The following is a 20584-nucleotide window of genomic DNA, read 5'->3' as shown; positions in this document are numbered from 1 at the left end:
TCATAAATAAAGATTTTTTAACAAAAATTGCGACAAAAAAAAAAAAAAAAGTAAATTCATTAAAGGTTATGCTAAAAAATTTAAGTAACAAAAAATTGTATTTGAAGATGTAGCTAATGTTCTTTAAAATAAATTTGGAGCAAAACCTTCAGATCTAAAATGATTTATGCAGTTAATATAACTAAATTTTTGAAAAACAATTTTTGAAAGAACTAAATGAACACGATGCTGACCACGAAGTGGTCACCAAAGACATGCATTCCACACAACTAATAAAAATTTTAGCAAACGACTTTTTCACAATCAGACTGCAAAGATAAGCCCAATTGAATCTGTCATTTCGAAAAGGACTCAATTCAAATTATTAACACTTTTTAAAATTAACTAAAACATGATTTTTATTAAATTAACGTTTACCCTGCCAAAGAAATTAAACATAGTAGATAAATAAAAAACGTAGAATAAAAGCGGGTCAACCACACTCTTTTCAATAAAAATTAACTTTTTTATTTTTCATTTCTATTTTTTATTTTTTTTTATGATAGTATCATATATGTTTAAAAATATAATAAAACTATCGAAAATATTAAATGTAAAGAAAAAGAAATCGTGTGGTTTTAGGCGACATTTTAATTAAACTTGAGAAAATATTGGATTTTTTAAACTTGAACTTTTTTATCATTTTTTTAAACACAACTTATATTTAAAAAACCATTTTAAAGTACATTTTTACATAGTTTTACATTTTTTGCAACAAAAAAATTTAGTTCCAACTACATATTTCTTTGGTAAACATCAATCAACAATGGTCCATAGTCCTTTAAGTAATATAGCAAGATTAACTACGTCAAAATTATTAGAAACTTTGGATTTCAGCGATGTGATTGCAGAGTTTGAAGGGAAGAAAAGCAAAAAAAAATCACTCAACTTAATTCAATAAAATAAATATAAAATTTGTATATAAATAAATATCAGTGATAGCGTTTTCAAGAAAGTCTTTGTGTGACTCATTTTTGTCGTTGTTAGTGGAACGATAGCCTCTCAAAGCATAGCTAGTAGGCATCTAATAGCTATGCTTTGAGAGGCTATTGTTTGCCTAAGCAAACACCTCTTTCATTACTACAATGAAATTACAAAATGAATCTGCATTCCTGTCCCAGTTTTTATTTCATAAGGCAGCACTCCCATTGTTGAAACAGCGAAAATCAAACTAACACTGTTGTCACAATATTCAGACGACTGCAAAATTGCTAGCGCACCTCTAAGCGAATAACCATATGTACTGTCAGTGTGCAAATTAAATCCAGTTTCATCAAAATGAATGTTTTTCATTTGGTATTCCGTTAACTTTGCTTGGAAATGCGTAGCGTGCATCAATAACAAGTGTTGAGTTTTGTTCTTCTGGCACATGCATAACACACTTTCTTGATAAATCTATGCGTTCGAGTTTTCTTGAAATAGTAAGCTGAGACATATTGAAGCCTACTGCAAAAAGATTTTTTTTATTGCTTCTTGCGTACAAAGAATGTTTTCTTGTACGCATAATTCAATAATATTTTTTTTATTTGAGCGTTTTTAGGTCTTCTACCTTGTTTTTTTATCAGAAAACGACTTGAATGCAGTCGTGTCGTTGAATTCTCCTCTGTTAAACTTAACAAGTTTTAGAACTGTGTGCATAGATAAATTAAAAAAAGTGGAAAAGTCTGTTGTAGATTCATTTCTTTCAACTAAATGCTTAAACATTTTAATGTACTATTTTCTAACATTTTTCCTTGTTTTATGATTTGCACACCTAATTTCTCTTTTATTCATAGGGTAAATATTTAAGTATTATTGATAAATATAAATAATTAAATTTAAATCTAGATAGTTGAATATTTAGATAAATAATAATTTAATCAATCAAAAAATATAATAATTAAATTAATAAAAGGTCGTATACTAAACTAAATCTTGCGACGTTAGTGTTGATGGTTATCTTCCTTTAATTTGTAAAGAATCCAATTGTCATATGCTTGGCCTTGGCATATACATTCGTAAGAATTCACTCGTTTGTCGTGAAACTAGGTTTGAATCCACAGACTATTCTTTCATGTGCTTTCGTTTAGCACCACTTCATTCATCACCTTTCTCTTTGTTCTATATCGCTCTCCTTCATCTCAAGACTGCACTCTTTTTAATGTTATTTCTGATCATATTGATCAAGCCCTCTCTCTTTATCCATCAGCTAATATAGTTGTTGTCAGTGACTTTAATGCTCACCACTCTAAATGGCTTGGCTCTAGTGTCGATGATTCTGCAGGCATTAAAGCCCACAACATTTGGCTTTCTCAATCCCTAACTAAAAAAGTCAACTTTCAGACTCGCTTTCCAGACAACCCGAATCATTTACCTTCTCTACTTGACTTATGTCTTGTTTCTGATCCTAGTCAGTGCTCAGTTTCTCCGCATTCACCCTTAGGTACTTCTGATCACAGTTTGATCTCTCTAAAACTAATATCTCATTTTTCTTCATCACCTGAATCCCCCTATTATCGTACCTCTTACAACTACCTTAAAGCTGACTGGGACTCTTTCCGTGATTTTCTTTGTGATGGCCCTTAGTGATTAGAAATCTTTTGTCTTCCTGTTGACAAATGTGCATCTTACATAACTTGGTGGATCCAGGCTGGCGTGGAATCTTTTGTTCCCTCTCAGCAATTCCAGGTCAAGCCTTATTTTCCTTTATGGTTTTCCTCACACTGTGCTGCTGCGATTGCCAATCGAAACCGTTTCTTCCATATCTATCAGCAAAATAATTCTCCAGAAAACAGACGTCTGTTTATTACTACTAAAAACCATTGTAAAAAAGATTTCCCTAACGCTAAAGCCCGCTAATCTTAGGTCAGGAAATCTCGTATCTCATCTCAAAAATTATGCACTTGCGACTTCTGGAGAATTTTTAATAGCATATATTATAAAGGAAAATCTTTTATTCCACCTAGCTTGTATGGTTAAGACTTTGTCACCTCACCTAAAGACAAAGCTGAATTGTTTGCTAAAAGCAACTGTTTACTTTTTCATCAATATCATCTCTTGATTCCACTAGTTGCGTTCTACCTGATATTTACAACAAGCAGGTTGATCCATTGCTTGGCATGCGTATCACTCAAGCTTCTATATCTAAAGGGATTTCCTGCAAAGACTCTTTTACACCTTGTGGCCCGGACAACATACCTGTTATTGCCTTGCAGAAGTGTTCTCCGGAACTGTCATCAATACTCTCAAAACTTTTCAAGTAGTGCTTATCAGAATCTTGTTTTCCGGCTTGCAGGAAAGCAGCATTTGTTATCCCTATCTTCAAAAAATCTGGAGAGCTATCTGATTTGTCTAACTACCGTCCCATTACTCTTCTTCCTATCATAAGCAAGGTTTTTGAATCTTATAACTTACTTTCTGACCATCAATATGGATTTCGATCTTCTCGTTCTACAGCTGATTTGCTAACAGCATTAACCAATAGGTTTTATTGTGCATTAGATAAAAAGCGGAGAGGTTAAGGCCACTGCCCTTGACATTTCAAAAGCTTATGTTAAAGTTTGGCATGCTGGTCTTCTACATAAGCTTTCTTCTTACGGTGTATCTGTCAACATCTTTAAAATATTGAATCCTTCCTTTCCAATCGTAGTATAAAAGTTGTTCTCGATGGACAGCACTCTTCTTTTTATTCCGTAACTTCAGGGGTTCCTCAAGGTTCTATCCTTCGCCCTATACTCTTTTCAATTTACATTAACGATCTTCCAGACCTTTTCACATCTAAGATGGCATTTTTTGCTGATGATACTACCATTTATTCTTGTCGTGATAAGAAACCAACACTCTCTGATTGCTTGGAGGGAGCATTTAAGCTTGAAAAAGATCTCACTTCTGCTACAGCATGGGGCTCACAGTGACTGTTGGACTTCAATACAGTCAAAACTCAATTTTTTTCAGCCAATCGTTATCGCAATAAGTTAGATCTTTCTATATTTATGAATGGTGATGTACTCAATGAGTCATCTACTCTTCATCTTCTAGGATTAACTCTTACTTCCGATCTTTTTTGGAAACCATATATCAAATCAGTTGCAAGTTTAGCATCTGCTAAGGGCGCATCTCTTTATTAAGCTCGACACTTTCTTACTTCGGATTCTATTCTCTATCTCTATAAATCTCAAATCCGGCATTGTAAGGAATACTGTTGCCGCCTCTGGGGCGGATCTTCTAATGATGCCCTTTCTCTTTTAGACAGGGTGCAAAAACGCATTGTTAACATAAATGGACCTGCTCTTGCAGCTAACCTTCAACCATTATCAAATTGTCGTAGTGTTGCTTCACTTTCTCTTTTCTCCAAATACTATAATGAGCACTGCTCTAAAGAGCTAGCCTCTCTTGTGCTATCTACTAAAATTCATTCACGTGTTACTCGTCATTTAATTAAGTCTCATCATTTTTCTGTGACTTTTACTAAGTGCTCCAAAAACTGTTATTTGTCTTGTTTCTTTCCTCGATCATCAGTTATTTTGAATTCGCTTCCTTCATCTTGCTTTTCATGAACAAACACGAATATAAGAAGGAATAAATGCGCATATAAGAATGAATGGATGAGCATATAAGAATGAATAAACACGCATATAAAAATGAATAGAAATGTATCTACTAATTTATGCATAGATGTATAAATTAGTAGATACACTTATCTAATTTTTTTTTATCAGCAAGTTGTTTTACCATCAGTAGGTTAATCAGGAAGAATGTTTAAATATCTAAGAGTTTAAATTCTAGGAAAAATATTTCAAAGGAAGTTGGGAATTTTTGATAATTAATTATGTAATAACTGTAGTTATTTTGCGATCTGAAAGTTGCATCAACTACAATAAAATTAAAAAATAATTCATGAAAAGAATTCTTTAGAAATAGGAAAATTTTTTTCTCGTCATTTGTTTTTATAATTTTTAAAAGGTACTTTTCTCCATTTCTGCATTTAGAAATTATTAAGCACCAGTGTTAGCTTCATTTTTGTGACCGTAACGAAACGTAACGTAGTCAGACTTCATCTTCCCAAAAACCAAAATTGAACGTAACGAAATAATAATTCAACGAAGTTGAACAAAGTTGAACGAAGTTGAACAAAGTTGAACGAAGTTGAACAAAGTTGAGCAGGATAACTTAAAATATTGAAAACTTCATCACCAATTTGCAATTAGTAAATATATATGAATGTTGCCTCAACTAATAGTTTCAACCTAAGATTAGCAATGGCATTAGGTCAATTTAAGATGTTAATTAATTACCTTAATGCATGAAAAACTAGGATATCAAATATACTAAATCAAAACTGAAAAAAGATAATCAGGACTTAATACTGGCTATTGCCACATTTGGGGACCTACATTTTATTTATTTTGACTAAATTTTAGTAAAAAACAAAAAGTTTAGTACTACTATTGTAGAGTTATTTCCAATCGTGTAAGCTATTTAATAAACAAAATTGAAATAAAAATTTTCCACATTTTCGCAGGCTTAGGCTCGACTTTCTAAAATCACACTAAACTCTGGCTTTAACATCTTCTTAAATTTAATTTTGGTTATTTATACTAGCAATACAAATCAGTGGTTTTTAAAAGTTAATTAGGTTGTTCAAAAATGTATTTGGTTCAACTACGTTCAACTTTGTTCAACTACGTTTAACTAAGATGATTAATACAAAAATACCGTAAATAAACGTAACGTAATTGAAACAAAACTACGTTACGTTTATTTACGTTCAACTACGTTCAACTTCGTTGACCGTAGTTAAACGTAGTTGAACGAACGTAACACCGATGCTTAGAAATTATTTCTTATTTTTTGTTCAATAAATTTTCTTGATCCAAAAGAGTAATAATTTTAAACTTTTTTGTAAACGTGGTACACATTATTTGAAAAAGAACAAAAAGTGAAAAAGAACAAAAAGAAAAAGAACAAAAAGAAAAAAACACATAATAAAAATTCTAAAATTTCTTGAAGGAACCTCAAAGATGGATCACACAGTAAGAACCTCTAAGTTCCATCACACAGTAAGAACCTCTAAGTTGCATCTCACAATAAGTACCTCTAAGTAGGATAACATAGAGTTTAATAGTCAAGACAGCTTTAATAATGTTCCTTTACAAGTTTTAACTCTGTTTACCTTGCAATTATGTTTTTAAAAAAGCAAGCAAGAAACTATTTACAAACTATAAACCCTTTAGTTTAACATGCACCATAGTCAAAATATTTGAAAAAAATAATACAAAAACATAATTTTACTCGTTGTTAAAAAATAATCTGCAAACTTCTAGTCAACTTTTTGAATAATTCTACTTGTTTTTATATTCGAGAAGTTAGGTTTTGCTCAAATCACTCCAATTCTCATGCTCTTATTAGCCAGTGCCGGCCTTAGGGCGGGGGGGGGGGGAGGGAGGCGAGGCTGGGCGCCGCCCAAGGGCGCCAGGAAACTGGGGCACCAAACGTTGTATGCAAACTTTAACAATATAATAAATAGAAAAAATAAGTCAACCTAAATTTTTTCGAATGTCTTTTTTATATAAAAATAATTTCTTTAAATAATTTATTTATTGTATTACTACACTGTTAAAAATTCCTTATGCAAAATTAATAATTTTATTAAAAGAGTCTCGATCATAGCATATATTTTGTGACTTAAATTCATTTTTTTACTTGTATCTTTCTCGGCATCTATTTAAAGTTTAAATTTTAAACATTATTTTCGGTACGAGTTGCGAGCGCGTTGTTTATTAATTTAATATGTAATAAAATAAAGGAAGGAGAAAATGTTGCGCATGTACTTAGTGATACATCAACCAGTGATGAAGAAGACGAAATAGTATTAGTTGGAAATGTTCACTACGATGAAAAAAATATCGATAACGAAAATGATGATGGCTAAGATGGTGATGTAAATGATCGCACCAAAGAAACAGCAATCGATTACTCAGACTGTGGTTTGTGGCCAATTCATCGCAATATTCAATTTGTTGATTATGTAATTAATATAGGTGCAATACAAGTGAATTTGGACACATATCCACGCGATAATAGAAGACGACATTTTTCAAATACTTATTACAACCGAAAACTTTCAAATGGTGAAGTTATTTTACGACGTTGACTTGTGTATTCAATTTCTAAAGATGCGGTATTTTGTTTTTGCTGCAAACTTTTTGATTTCAACATGAATTTAAAGTTAAACGGAAATGGATTCAATAAATGGAAGAATTTAACAGAAGCATTAAAAATTCACGAAAATAGTAAGTCACACAGAAATGCTTATGAACTATGAATTGAGACAGAAATACGAATGGAAGCTGGTGAAACTTTTGATAAACAAGAACAAAAACTAATCGAAAAGGAGAGTTTAAGGTGGCGAAGTGTTCTTGAACGATTGATGGACATTACTTTATACTTGGCAACAAATACTTGGCAACAAATACTATGGCCTTCAGAGGTTCTTCTGATAAATTGTATGCAGTTAATAACGGCAAATTTTTAGGGTTGGTACAATTACTCGCTAAATTTGATCCTATCATGTTAAACACGTCACGCTAGTTCTTAAAGGAGATATTTCTGATATAATGGCATCAAAATTAACCAACATAATTATATCCAAAGCTCTAAAAAGTGCATATTATTCTATTATTGCTGACTGCACTCCTGACGTATCTCACAAAGAACAGCTCTTGCTAACGATTAGAATTGTAAACATATCAGAATATCCTATAAAAATAAATGAACACTTTCTGGGTTTTTCAATGTTAACAACACAACAGGTCTTGGTTTAACAGAAATCATAATCGGAGCTTTAAAAGATTTTGGACTGAATATAAGCTTTTGTCGAGGGCAAGGTTACGATAACGGTGCAAATATAAAAGGTAAAAAAATAGGTCTACAAAAGCGAATATTAGATTTGAATCCTTTGGCTTTTTACCTTCCATGTGAAAGTCATTCTCTCAATTTGGTTATTCGTGACGCAGCGCAGTCTTCGCTAAATTCCATTAACGTTTTTGGCATAATACAAAGATTATTCACATTATTTTCTGCATCAACTTCACGCTGGAATGTTTTACTTAGTCGTACAACAAACTTCACTCTTAAACGATTATGCGACACTCGTTGGGAAGCCAAAATTGAGAGCCTCAAAGCCATCCGATACCAAATAAGCAGCGTACATAATGCTTTAATTACTATATATGAAACTGAAACCAAAACTCCCGATATTGCACACGAAGCACAAACATTAGCAGAACAATTAAAAGACATAGTTTTTTAGTTTCTTTAATTGCATGGTACAATGTACTATTCCAAATAAACGTTGTTAGTAAAGCAATGCAAGCCAAAGACATGGATCTAGTACAGTGCGCTGAAATGTTGAAAAAATGCATCACATTTTTGGAAAATTACAGAACGTTTGGCTTTAAATAAGCAACGGTTGATGCCAAAGAGTTAGCTGAAGGTTTAAACATCGATCAATATTTAAGCCGCTTAAAAGAGTGCGACGAGTGAAACGTCATTATGATGAAAATGCTGCTGACGAACCAATTCAAAATCCCGAGAAGAAACTTGAAGTGACATTTTTTAACCGTTTATTAGATACATGTCTGTCGTCAATAAATGAAAGATTTGAACAAATTAATGAATATGTAAATATATGGAGTTTTTTTATCTAATTTGGATAATTTGCCCATAAAGAATGAACTTTTAAAATTGTGTAAACAATTACAAGAAAAATTAACTGTAAATACACAATGAGAAATTGATGGTGCTTTGCTATGCGACAAACTATTAAGTGTACAGTTTTTTATTAAAGATAAATTAAGCAAGGTTGAAAGTGAAATAAATACAAAAGAGATGACACCACTTTTTGTACTGAATTTTATTAAAAAACATTGCCTACAAGAGTTATATTCAAATACATGGATTGTTCTGTGCATTCTTCTTACAATACCTGTTACTGTTCCTAGTGGAGAACGTAGTTTTTCTAAACTCAAGTTAACCAAAAGATATTTAAGAGATACGATGTTGCAAGATCGACTTAATTCTCTATCTATGTTATCAATCGAGCAAGAAATAACTGAAAATTTAGATTTTTCTAGTTGATAAGAGATTTAGCGGACAAAAAAGCTAGAAAAGTTACATTTTAAAATTCAATAACTCTTGTTTATATAGTTAGAAGATTTATTATATGTTTAATAAAAACATTTGTTATTTAAAAAGCAGCGTTGCGTTGTCTATTTATTTAGTCACTCATTTCTATAAATCCATATCATGAAAAGTCTAAGTTTATAATTTTAATAAAAAATTAATTAAATAAGAAACTTGATGCGCAATATGGATCTCTTGCATTAAACTATATATTCCTTTTAGCCCTCTTGTTCATCATTTTAGAGCATTGGTCTCGTTGTTAATGGTAACAACCCATCCATATATACCTAGGGGCGCGTTCACCAGTCTTGCCCAACCTGTCAAAAAAGCTAAGGCCGGCGCTGTTATTAGCAATACTGTAATGATTTGTGGTGCAATTGACAGTGGGTCCTTGCTTGTGTTGTATTCATAGATCTTCAAAAAGCTAATTAAAAAAGCTAATTAAAAAATTTAAATAAGAGATTGGTATTTTATTTTGAAGAAAGTCAAACACAAAAAGGCAATTTTTCAATAAACAAAATACATCATTTATATATAATAAAAACAATTACGGGTCAAGAATGGAACCTTGTGGAACGCCATATTTAATAACTTTAAGTGTGGATTCAAATCCATTAATTGAAACAAACTGAGTGTATGGCGATGTGTTTTTTAAATTATATTTTATTTTTATTTCTGATTTTTTTATTTTCATTGTTTATGCTTTTATATTGTTTAATAAACATAAAATCATAAATCATAAACAATTATATTGTCACTCTTTCTTTTTACTATTTCTTTTTACTAAAAAGAGTAAATGACTTATCTTTATTAATAAAGATTTGTCACTTCTTTTTAGTAAAAAGAAAGACTTTTATTTTTAATTTTCTTAAAATTTTATTTAAAATGTCAAATTTTTATGTCAAAAAACCACTCACTTCAAGCCTGACTAAAAGTTTTAGTCAGACTAAAAATGGAGTAAACCATTTGACATTAAAAATTGATTAATATTGAAATCACGCTCTCATAAAATATATATAAAATTTTTTACTGGTAAATATATTTTTTTTGTTATCTCTTGTTAACAAGATTTAACATTTCTTTTTAACATGTTAAACAAACTATAAAATTATTGAATATTGTTATATTTTGTATTATAATTTTTATTTACTTAACATTAAGATTTTTGTTATATATGCCATTATATAAATTAATTTAAAATTTCCATAATTTATGATATTTTGATTAATTACTACTATATATAGTTATATAATGCTAGTTTACTCAAGTTTTTAGTAATATATATTTATATACATACATATATATATATATATATATATATATATATATATATATATATATTTAGTGCATATATATATATATATTTATATATATATATAATATATGTATATATATATATATATATATATGTAAATATATATATATATATATATATATATATATATATATATATATATATATATATATATATGAACACACACAATATGTTTAGTTCCATCTCAAACCATGGACAATCAATCAGCTTCAGGTAACTATTTTATTTTCTGTTTCTTTATATGTGATTGTGCATAATTATTCATTAATCATGTTGAATTTAAATGAAGAACTTGAAATTTTTTGAGTGTGTGTGTTGTATGTATTTTTGAGTAAGTAAAGTTAAAGTGAGTTAGTGATTGTAATTATTATTTTTATTAGAGATGAAAAAGTTATTAGTTAAAAGAAACTGTACAAACATTTTCTTTTTTCTTTTACAAAAAAAAAAAAAGATAAAGTGTTCATTCATTCAAAAGTTAATTTGATAATTAAAAAAAAAGCTTCAAAAATTCATACTGTTCAAAAGTTTGTTAGTGTCTTTCTTGATAACTCTAAAGTAGTTGCTTTTTTTTTAGGATGTTCAATGAAAACTTATCAAATATCGTCACGGGTACATAAACCTGTTGAAAAGTATGTTGAAAGTTCTCTAGAATCAGGTTTTTATCTTCTATTTTTTAAAGAAGAAAACCTTTATGAAGTGATATCAAGCAATTCAACACTGTTGCCCAATAATTTATCTTTCAACGAAGTGACAGAAAATCAAGAGATAATGCTGAAGCCTGACATTTTGGCAATAGTTATTTCAAAGTCAAGGTATATGAAGGACATGGAAGTTTATAAAAAAAGGATGGAACTTAAAATATCAAAAGGTTTTGATGTAGTCAATGATTCTTTTAGTTTCCTAAACAAATCCATCAACGAGTCCCTTCTATCAAATCTGAAGCCAATATGTCAAACAGATATCAATTATGAAGAATCTGATGATTCGTTGTCAAGTGTTGATCTAGAAATGGATTCACAAATAAAAAATCCTAAGAAAAAAGTTGAATCAGTCACTAAGCCTCTTCCAACACTTGATGTGCTTTTACAAAATGATCTCCTAAAGCTACAATTAAAGGCCCAAAAAAAGATATTGCTTGAGTTAAAGTCGATAAAAAAGCTATTAAAAAAAGAAAAAATTATCCCTGTAGCTGATGAGGCAATCCCTAACCATTACCCAGTAATGTTTAATGGTGAAGATTTGGTCTTATTGGGAGAAAGAAATATGGAAGTTACTAAATTTGCTATCTGTGTTGCTCGAAAACTTTTTACTGATGATGAATTAAAAACTCATAATCTGTTTAAGCAACGTGAGTCAGGTAGACCAAGTTTATCGCCATGTTTACATATTTTGACATGAACATGTCTATGAATATTTATTAATATAATGTTTATGTATATATGATTTCCATAATATAATTTTGTTTTTTATATTAACATAATTCAAAATTTATATAATATTTAAATTTTTACAATTTTTTACACTATACTATACAACATTTTTCAAAAAAAAGTCTAGATTATGTCAGTTAATTGGTTATTTAAAATCATTATATGGTATTTTTAATTATCTTTTTTATTCATGTAGCATTTATTTTAGAAACAAAATTATTTTATTTATAAAATGCATAGTCGACATAGACAGTCGACATCAGGTAACAGATTTTTTATTAAAGTGATGCTTTTTTTTCATTGTTACATAATAAATATAAAGTGTTTTTAAATTACATGAATATATAGATTATATAATTAAGTTATTTATGAATTAAATAGTTATATAAAAACGTGATAATATAATTAATCGTTTAATAAAACAACGATATAAAGAGATTGATTTTAAATTTAGTTTTATACACAAAAGTATGTTTTAAAAGTTTTTATTGCCATGCTATTGGTACAGTGGATATATATATATATATATATATATATATATATATATATATATATATATATATATATATATATATATATGTGTGTGTATGTATGTATGTATGTACATTTGATATATATTGGATTTGATCATATTTTAGGTGCCTATGTTAAGAAAACAAAGTATATGGGAAAGAAAAAAATGCCAGTAAAACCAAGGTTTAAATCCAACCAATCTTCTTTATCTAACTCAGTTTCTTAAAATTGCTCTTCTTGTTTGAATGACAGTTTTTCTAGTCCAAATATATCTAATGATGATTTGAATTTTTCAATTTTGAGTTCCAATGAAAGTTCTCCAGATCAATCTAATCAGATATCTTTTAATGATTTAGAGCCTAATTTTTCTGGAAATGTTGACAATGATTCTCTTTTTTTAAAACAACAACCAATTCAAACATCATCTCCTATAAATTTAGAAAAAAGTAACGATTTTTCATTTACCACTATTTATAACGAAACCTCATCTACAAATACATCGTTTGAAGATCTATATGAAAATGCTATGGTATCAACAATTAGTTTAAAAAATCAAATTTCTACTTTAGCTACAAAACATCAGTTATCAAGTGCGGCTGTTGGTGATATATTTAAACTTATTTCAAATATTTTACCAATTCCTAATAAGTGCCCTTCATACAATCAGTATAACAAAGATTTTTCAGATATACTAATTGACTCACATGATGTTGATGGAGGAATTATTTATGTTCTTCCCTTTCAAGAACAGATCTCCAATCTATTAAAGACCAACCCTAATAGTCAAACTCTGGTAAAATGCATTCACCAAGATTCATTATTTTGTGATATAAGTGATGGAACACAATTTCCAATAATTCAGCCAAATGTTCTTTACTTTCTTTTAAATACAGATGGCCTGACACCAATTTTATCACGTAAAACGTCAGTTTGGCCTTTACTTTTATCTTTTTTAAATATCTCTCCAAGTAAACGTAGAAAACTCCATAATATTGTATTAGTTGGTCTGTACATTGGTCATTTTTCTAAACCAAACTGGTCGCAATTTCTTCCTATCCTTACCAATTGTATTTCCAAAGGTGTATACATAGATCTATTTCACCTAAGATGTAAGATTGTTGCTTTGGTTGCTGGCCTGCCTGCAAAAAGTAGCATATGTAACATTCAGAATTTTAATGCAAAGTAAGTTTATTTTTGTTATATATATATATATATATATATATATATATATATATATATATATATATATATATATATATATATATATATATATATATATATATATATATATATATATATATATATATATATAATTTGGTTAATTTTTCTTTTAAACAAAAAAAATTAGCAGGTGTATTTGAGCTTATTTTTTTAGATTTGGATGCAGTTTATGTTTAATTGAAGGCGCTTATATCTAAGTTCACCATAAGATGCCTTTTCCTATTCAAAAAATATTTATTCTTAGAAATAATGCAACCGATGCAGATCACCGTATACGTGCAACTGAAGAAAATCCTGTTTTTGGTGTTAAGGGAAAGACAGCTTTAACAGATTTGATTTCACTGCCTATTTGTGCACCTCTTGATGTAATGCATTTAATTTATATAGGAATTGCTAAAACAATTTTAAACTTTATTGTTTCCAAAAAATTAGTAAATATTCCAAAGTTATCTAATATAATAGACTCCATAAAATTGCCACATTTTTTTCAACGGAAGCCAAAAAATTTGAATAATGAACTTGTTAAACGGAAAGCTGAAGAGCACAAGTATTTTCTATTGTATTATGGGCCATTTGTATTTTACAAACTTGGTAATGCTGAAATTTGTTCTCTTTATTTAATGCTTTCAACATCTATTTATACATTATCCAATGAAATTGTTTCATCAAATGATATTGATGCTTGTCAGCAACTAATTTATTTATTTCAAAAGGCATTATGCTCCTATTTCGGTGAAGGTATTCGCACATTCACTTTCCATGCATTAGCACATCTCTCTGACCAGGTAAAAAATTTTGGACCTCTTACAGCAACGTCTGCTATGGTGTTTGAAAATGTAAATCGCCAACTAAAGAGGTCTATTACAGGAACTAAAGGCCATGGAAGGCAAATGGCTGAAAAATTTATTAGATTTCAGACGGAAGACCACTTAAATACTTTTTCTTTGAATCCTTTTGTGTTAGGTGCAGCACAAAATATATCAGATAAGTTGCGGAATATGGATATGAATGATTTAAATGTTGACCTAAATCTTTATCAGTTTTATAACCGTTTTAGAGTTGCTGATAGAACTTTTCATGCTTATCATTATGGTAAAAAATTAAAATCAGCTTCATATTATGCATATTTAATAGATGTTAATGTGATTGTGAAAATTTTATTTATTGCATATAACCAAAGACAAATCTTGTGTATATGTCGATTGTATAAAAATGTAAGTAAGTTTCATCGTCATATGGATTCTTTTAATATTCCTATCAAAGTCAAGCATGTTTTGTCAAAAATATCTCCTTATTTATTGTTGAAAAAGTGTGGATTAGCTGTTTTTGATTCAAGCCAATTTACTCACTACGCTCTTGTAAAAAAAACAAAGAAATTTTTTTATAGTGTTGTTATTCAAATTAATTATGAACATGATTAGGTTTCATTTCTATTTTTAAAGTTTGAAATTGTATTATGTTTTTTTGTATTATTATATATTTACTTTACAATATTCTTTTTATTAGAAGTTGTTATTTAGGATTCTGTTTGCAATCAATTAATTAATGAAACATCAAACTTAATTCATAATGGCGACAAAGTTTGTTGTTAACAATGATCTAAATCAGATTTCTTTTTGTACCATTTTGACTTTATGTAGTGTTTCTTTTAAGAATTAAATAAATTTGTTAAGAGAAAAGAAATCGTATCCACCTGTTATCGCAGATAACAGGTGGATACGACTAATATCTATTAAATTAATTAAATATTTATATTTTAGATACAATTATTAATTGTTTTCTGTCAACTGTAAATTTTCCTTTTTTTATATGTATATAAAAATAATATGTGTATATATACATATACATATATATATATATATATATATATATATATATGTGTGTGTGTGTGTGTGTGTGTGTGTGTGTGTGTGTGTGTGTGTGTGTGTGTGTGTGTGTGTGTGTGTGTGTGTGTGTGTGTGTGTGTGTGTGTGTGTGTGTGTGTGTATATATATATATATACACACACGAGGCTTATTTAAATTTTTTTAATTTAACTTAGTTTCATATTTTCATACACTTTTATTTTGAAATTTTAGATTATAATAGCTTTGAAACAATGATAATGAAAGTTTTTTCATCGTTCTAAATTTATGGTAAGTTAAATATGCTTTTTTGTTATAAAATATATGATATTATGTTGTTGAATTACATTAATATTTTTATAAATTACGTTATAGCTACAGTTATGGTCGTAAAAGATTAAGAAAAATCTTATGGGTGCAATTATTCCACTGGCACCTGCGAAATTACCAAAAGAACTGACCATCGCTGTTTGTTGTATTTTTTTAAATGTTCTAGTTTAACAATCTAACACTTAATTATTTGTTATTTTTATTATTGTTTTATAAATAAGCGTCCTTATTGCTTAGCGACTAGTTAAGTTATATTATATGGATTATATTTTCAAGAAGAATGTGTTTAAGTAAAAATTATTATTTTTACTTAAACTCGTATATTTCTTGAAAAATAAGCTTACTAATATATCTATGAAATCTTTAAAACTCAAATAATTAAATAAAACCCTAGTAAAAATATGAATTTAACTAAAAAAACTATTAACTAAAACTAGAAAGTAATACTTAACCGAGAAAAAAAACCTACTAACCCTGTTAAGTACCTACTAAGTTCCGAGTAAAAACCCTAGTAATACTACTAAGTTTCGAGTAAAAACCCTAGTAATACTACTAAGTTCCGAGTAAAAACTTGCTAATCCTACAAGGTTTCCTACTAAAAACTTGCTAATCCTACTAAGTTTCCTACTAAAACTTGCTAATCCTACTAAGTTTCCTACTAAAACCTGCTAATCCTACTAAGTTCCTAGTAAGTACTCGGCGGGAACTTACTAAGTTTTAGTAGGAAACTTATTAGGAACTTAACAGGATTAGCGTTTTTTTTTTCTCAGGTAGTGAAATAATCAAGTTCATATACGTATAATTACGTATAATAGTCAATTTCATTTGTTAGAATAATAGTCAAATTTAGTATAATAGCTAATTTACAAAATAATATTTCAGAAAAAAAGTCCAAAGGGGAGGGGGGGGGAAGGGGCATACTATCATCATGCGACCCCCCCCCCCTTTCGCTAAAACCCGCCACTGCATCATTAATAAAAAAAAAAAAATAATATCCCCTTGTTACGGATTACTTGCTGCTCAACAGAATTCAATTTAAAAATATATCGTTGGAGTGTATTTCTTTATAATTTCTCTTTGTACTGTAGTTGTCTTCGATATATACGATAATACGTAAGTCAGATCAGGTTATCCTGCTACTGGTAACATGTAACCTAGCACATCTGCTTCATGTCCTGCTGCCTTGTAGGATACGCCTTTTTAGGAAAAGGCTAGGAGATGCCAACTCCGACTTAAAACACCCCCTGCCTTGGGACTCTTGGTAGTGTCTAGAGACGGTGTCTCGATAAAAATACCCATCTTGGGCAGATGTTAAATGCACCTGGCTACTGTCTTGTAGAAGGCCTCCTAGGCAAAGCCTTAAAGAGTAAACAGATTCTATCTGTTGACCAGCCTCGTACCCCTTCTTCATCTATTAGACTGGCGCAGGTGTATTTTTAATACATTGTTTCCAGTTTAGGATGTTGAATGCTGGATCTTCTTGACTCAATGCATGGGTTTTGCTTGTATCTCTGTTATTATGACTACGCAACTCATTCTATTATCTTCTAATGAGGGTACAGCTCTAAAACTCAGTTTTATGGTTCTGAGGTCGGCTGGTAGTCAGGTGTCCCGAACTCTGTGGTAGCTCTCAGAGAGGCTGATTCCAACAACAGCTAAAATATCAAAGTATCAACAGTGCCATGTTGCGCATAGATGGTGTACCTATTTGTACTTTTGGTGTGCATTGCGGAGGCCACATTTGGAGCTCTTTGTTACGGCTTAGGGTTTCTAAGTAGTAATGAGGCAATTCGTTGGACTATTAAACAGTGTTCTGAGTACTATCTATGCTTAGAGTCAAGTTTTTCAATCTAATTTAAAAATGAATAAAGTCACAAAAACTATAAAACACAAAAAACATCATTATCACTAAGTTCTCTAAACCTATCATTCATTAATATTCGTGGTCTTCGAAGTAACTTTTCTTCTGTTGAGTCTTATCTCTTGCAAATTTCACTAGACCTACTTTGTGAGACTAATTTGAGTTCAGGTGTCTCATCTTGTGATCTTAGTGTTGACGGTTATCTTCCTTTAATTCGTAAAGACTCCAATAGTCACATGCTTGGACTGGGCATATACATTCGTAAGAATTCACCCATTTGTCGTGAAACTAGATTTAAATCTATAGACAATTCTTTAATGTGCTTTCGTTTAGCACCACTTCACTCTATTGCCTTTCTCTTTGTTCTATATCGCTCTCCTTCATCTCAAGACTGCACTCTTCTTGACGTTATTTCTGATAATATTGACCAAGCCCTCTCTCTTTATCCATCAGCTAATATAGTTGTTGTCGGTGACTTTAATGCTCACCACTCTGAATGGCTTGGCTCTAGTGTCAGTGATTCGGCAGGCATTAAAGCCCACAACTTTTGCCTTTCTCAATCCCTAACTCAAATAGTTAACTTTCCAACTCGCTTTCCTAACAATCCGAATCATTTACCTTCTCTACTCAACTTTTGTCTTGTTTCTGATCCTAGTTAGTGCTCAGTTTCTCCACATTCACCCTTAGGTGCTTCTGACCACAGTTTGATCTCTTTAAATCTAATATCTCATTCTTCTTCATCACCTGAATCCCCCTATTATCGTACCTCTTACAACAACAGTAAAGCTGACTGGGATTCTTTCCGTGATTTTCTTCGTGATGGCCCTTGGGTAGAAATCTTTTGTCTTCCTGTCGACAAATGTGCTTCTTACATAACTTCGTGGATTCAGGCTGGCATTGAATCTTTTGTTCCCTCTCGACGATTCCAGGTCAAGCCTCACTCTCCTTTATGGTTTTCCTCACGCTGCGCTGCTGCGATTGCCATTTGGAACCGTTACTTTCATATTTGTCAGCAGAACAATGCTTCATAAAACAGACGTCTGTTTATTACTGCTAGAAAGAATTGTAAAAAAGTTTTGTCTAACGCCAAAACCCGCTATTCTCAGATCATGAAACCTCGTATATCATCTCTAAAATAAGGCTCTCGTGACTTCTTGAAAATCTTTAATATTATCAATGATAAGGACAAATCTTTGATTCCACCTCTCTTGTATGGTTCAGACTCTCACTTGACCTAAAGACAGAGCTGAATTGTTTGCTAATAACTTTTCATCAATATCATCTCTTGATTCCACTAATTGCGTTCTACCTGATATTGCCAACAAATAGGTTAATCCATTGCTTGACATTCATATCACTCGAGCTTCTGTATCTAAAGTGATTTCCTGCCTAGACCCTTTTTTGCAGCTTGTGGCCCGGACAACATACCTGTTATTGTCTTGCAGAAGTGTTCTCCGGAGCTGTCGTCTATACTCTTAAAACTATTCAACAAGTGCGTATTAGAGTCTTGTTTTACATCCTGCTTGAAAGCGGCATCTGTTATCCCTACCTTCAAAAATTCTGGAGAGCGATCTGATTCGTCTAACTACCGTCCTATCAGTCTTCTTTCTATCATAAGCAAGGTTTTTGGGTCTTTATTAAACAAACATTTAATTTTTCATCTCAAACCTAATAACTTACTTTCTGGCCATCAATATAGATTTCGATGTTCTCGTTCTACAGCTGATTTGCTAACAGTAATAACTGATAGGTTTTATTGTGCATTAGGTAAAGGTGGAGAGGTTAAGGCCATCGCTCTAAACATTTCAAAAGCTTTTGATAAAGTTTGGCATGCAGGTCTTTTCCATAACCTTTCTTCTAAAGGTGTATCTGGCAACATCTTTAAGATTATTGAATCCTTCCTTTCTAATCGTAGTATAAAAGTTGTCCTCAATGGAAAGCACTCTCAGGGTTCCTTAAGGTTCTATCCTTGGCCCTATACTTTTTTTACTTTACATTAACAATCTTCCAGATATTCTCACATCTAAGGTGGCATTGTTTGATGATGATACTACCATTTATTCTTGTCGTGATAAGAAACCAACACCCTCTGATTGCTTGGAGGGAGCATTTGAGCTTGAAAAGGATCTCACTTCTGCTACAGCATGGGGCTTACAGTAGCTGGTGAACTTTAATTCAGACAAAACTCAATTTTTTTCAGCCAATTGTTATCGCAATAATTCAGATCTTCCTATATTTATAAACGGTGATGTACTACATGAGTCATCTACTCTTCATCTTCTAGGATTAACTCTTACTTTCATCATTTCTTGGAAACCATATATCAAATCAGTTGGAAAATGGTTGCATCTCTTTATCGAGCTCGTCACTTTCTTATTCTCTATCTCAATAAATCTCAAATCCGGCCTTGTATGGAATACTGTTGCCATATTTGGGGCGGTTCTTCTAATGATGCCCTTTCCCTTTTAGACAAGGTACAAAAACGCATTGTAAACATAGTTGGACCTGCTCCTTCAGCCAACCTCCAACCATTATCACATCATCGTAATGTTGCTTCTCTTTCTTTTTTTCTACAAATACCATAATGGGCACTGCTCTGAAGAGCTAGCGTCTCTTTTGCCTTCTGCTAAAATTCATTCTCATGTTACTTGTCATTCAATTAAGTGTCATCCTTTTTCTGTGACTGTTCCTTAGTGCTCCAAAAACGCTTATTCGTCTAGTTTTCCCCTCAAACATCAGTTCTTTGCATTTGCTTCCTTTATCTTGCTTTCCTAATTCATATAATTTGCGATCCTTTAAGTCGTCTGTCAATCGTTATCTTGCTCTACAATTTTCATCTTTTTTTTTTTAGTAATTTCTAATTTTAATT

General features: G+C 30.7%; 2 protein-coding genes and 1 long non-coding RNA gene across 4 annotated transcripts; all 3 read left to right on the top strand.

Moving 5' to 3' along the window:
- Window positions 1–7234: 7234 nt before the first annotated feature.
- On the top strand, window positions 7235–9156 carry LOC136081119 (uncharacterized). Its single transcript, XM_065798405.1, has 4 exons — window positions 7235–7310; window positions 7830–8320; window positions 8538–8712; window positions 8867–9156. Exons 1-4 carry the CDS (start codon window positions 7235–7237, stop codon window positions 9154–9156), a joined length of 1032 nt encoding a protein of 343 aa, XP_065654477.1.
- A 1525-nt stretch (window positions 9157–10681) lies between these two features.
- LOC136081118 (uncharacterized) lies at window positions 10682–11914 on the top strand. The gene is made up of 2 exons (XM_065798404.1): window positions 10682–10729; window positions 11091–11914. Exons 1-2 carry the CDS (start codon window positions 10708–10710, stop codon window positions 11912–11914), a joined length of 846 nt encoding a protein of 281 aa, XP_065654476.1. The 5' UTR covers window positions 10682–10707.
- A 275-nt stretch (window positions 11915–12189) lies between these two features.
- Window positions 12190–15980, top strand: LOC136081582 (uncharacterized). 2 transcript variants are annotated; one of them, XR_010638918.1, is made up of 3 exons: window positions 12190–12209; window positions 15759–15815; window positions 15900–15980. It is a non-coding gene; the product is annotated as an uncharacterized LOC136081582 (long non-coding RNA). The 2 variants fall into 2 exon arrangements; XR_010638919.1 differs by lacking the exon at window positions 12190–12209 and adding an exon at window positions 13924–14045.
- The last annotated feature ends 4604 nt before the right edge of the window (window positions 15981–20584 follow it).

Source organism: Hydra vulgaris, chromosome 06, assembly GCF_038396675.1.
Source record: "Hydra vulgaris chromosome 06, alternate assembly HydraT2T_AEP".
Lineage (NCBI taxonomy): Eukaryota > Metazoa > Cnidaria > Hydrozoa > Anthoathecata > Hydridae > Hydra > Hydra vulgaris.
This window is presented reverse-complemented; position numbering and strand designations above follow the sequence as displayed.

Coding starts and splice junctions, on each gene's coding strand:
- LOC136081118 (XM_065798404.1), top strand. CDS start 10,708: ATGGACAATCAATCAGCTTCAG. Junction 10,730..11,090: donor GGACAATCAATCAGCTTCAG/GTAACTATTTTA, acceptor CTTTTTTTTTAG/GATGTTCAATGAAAACTTAT.
- LOC136081119 (XM_065798405.1), top strand. CDS start 7,235: ATGAATTTAAAGTTAAACGGAAATGGATTCAATAAATGGAAGAATTTA. Junction 7,311..7,829: donor ATTAAAAATTCACGAAAATA/GTAAGTCACACA, acceptor ACAACACAACAG/GTCTTGGTTTAACAGAAATC. Junction 8,713..8,866: donor TGAATATGTAAATATATGGA/GTTTTTTTATCT, acceptor TTTTTATTAAAG/ATAAATTAAGCAAGGTTGAA.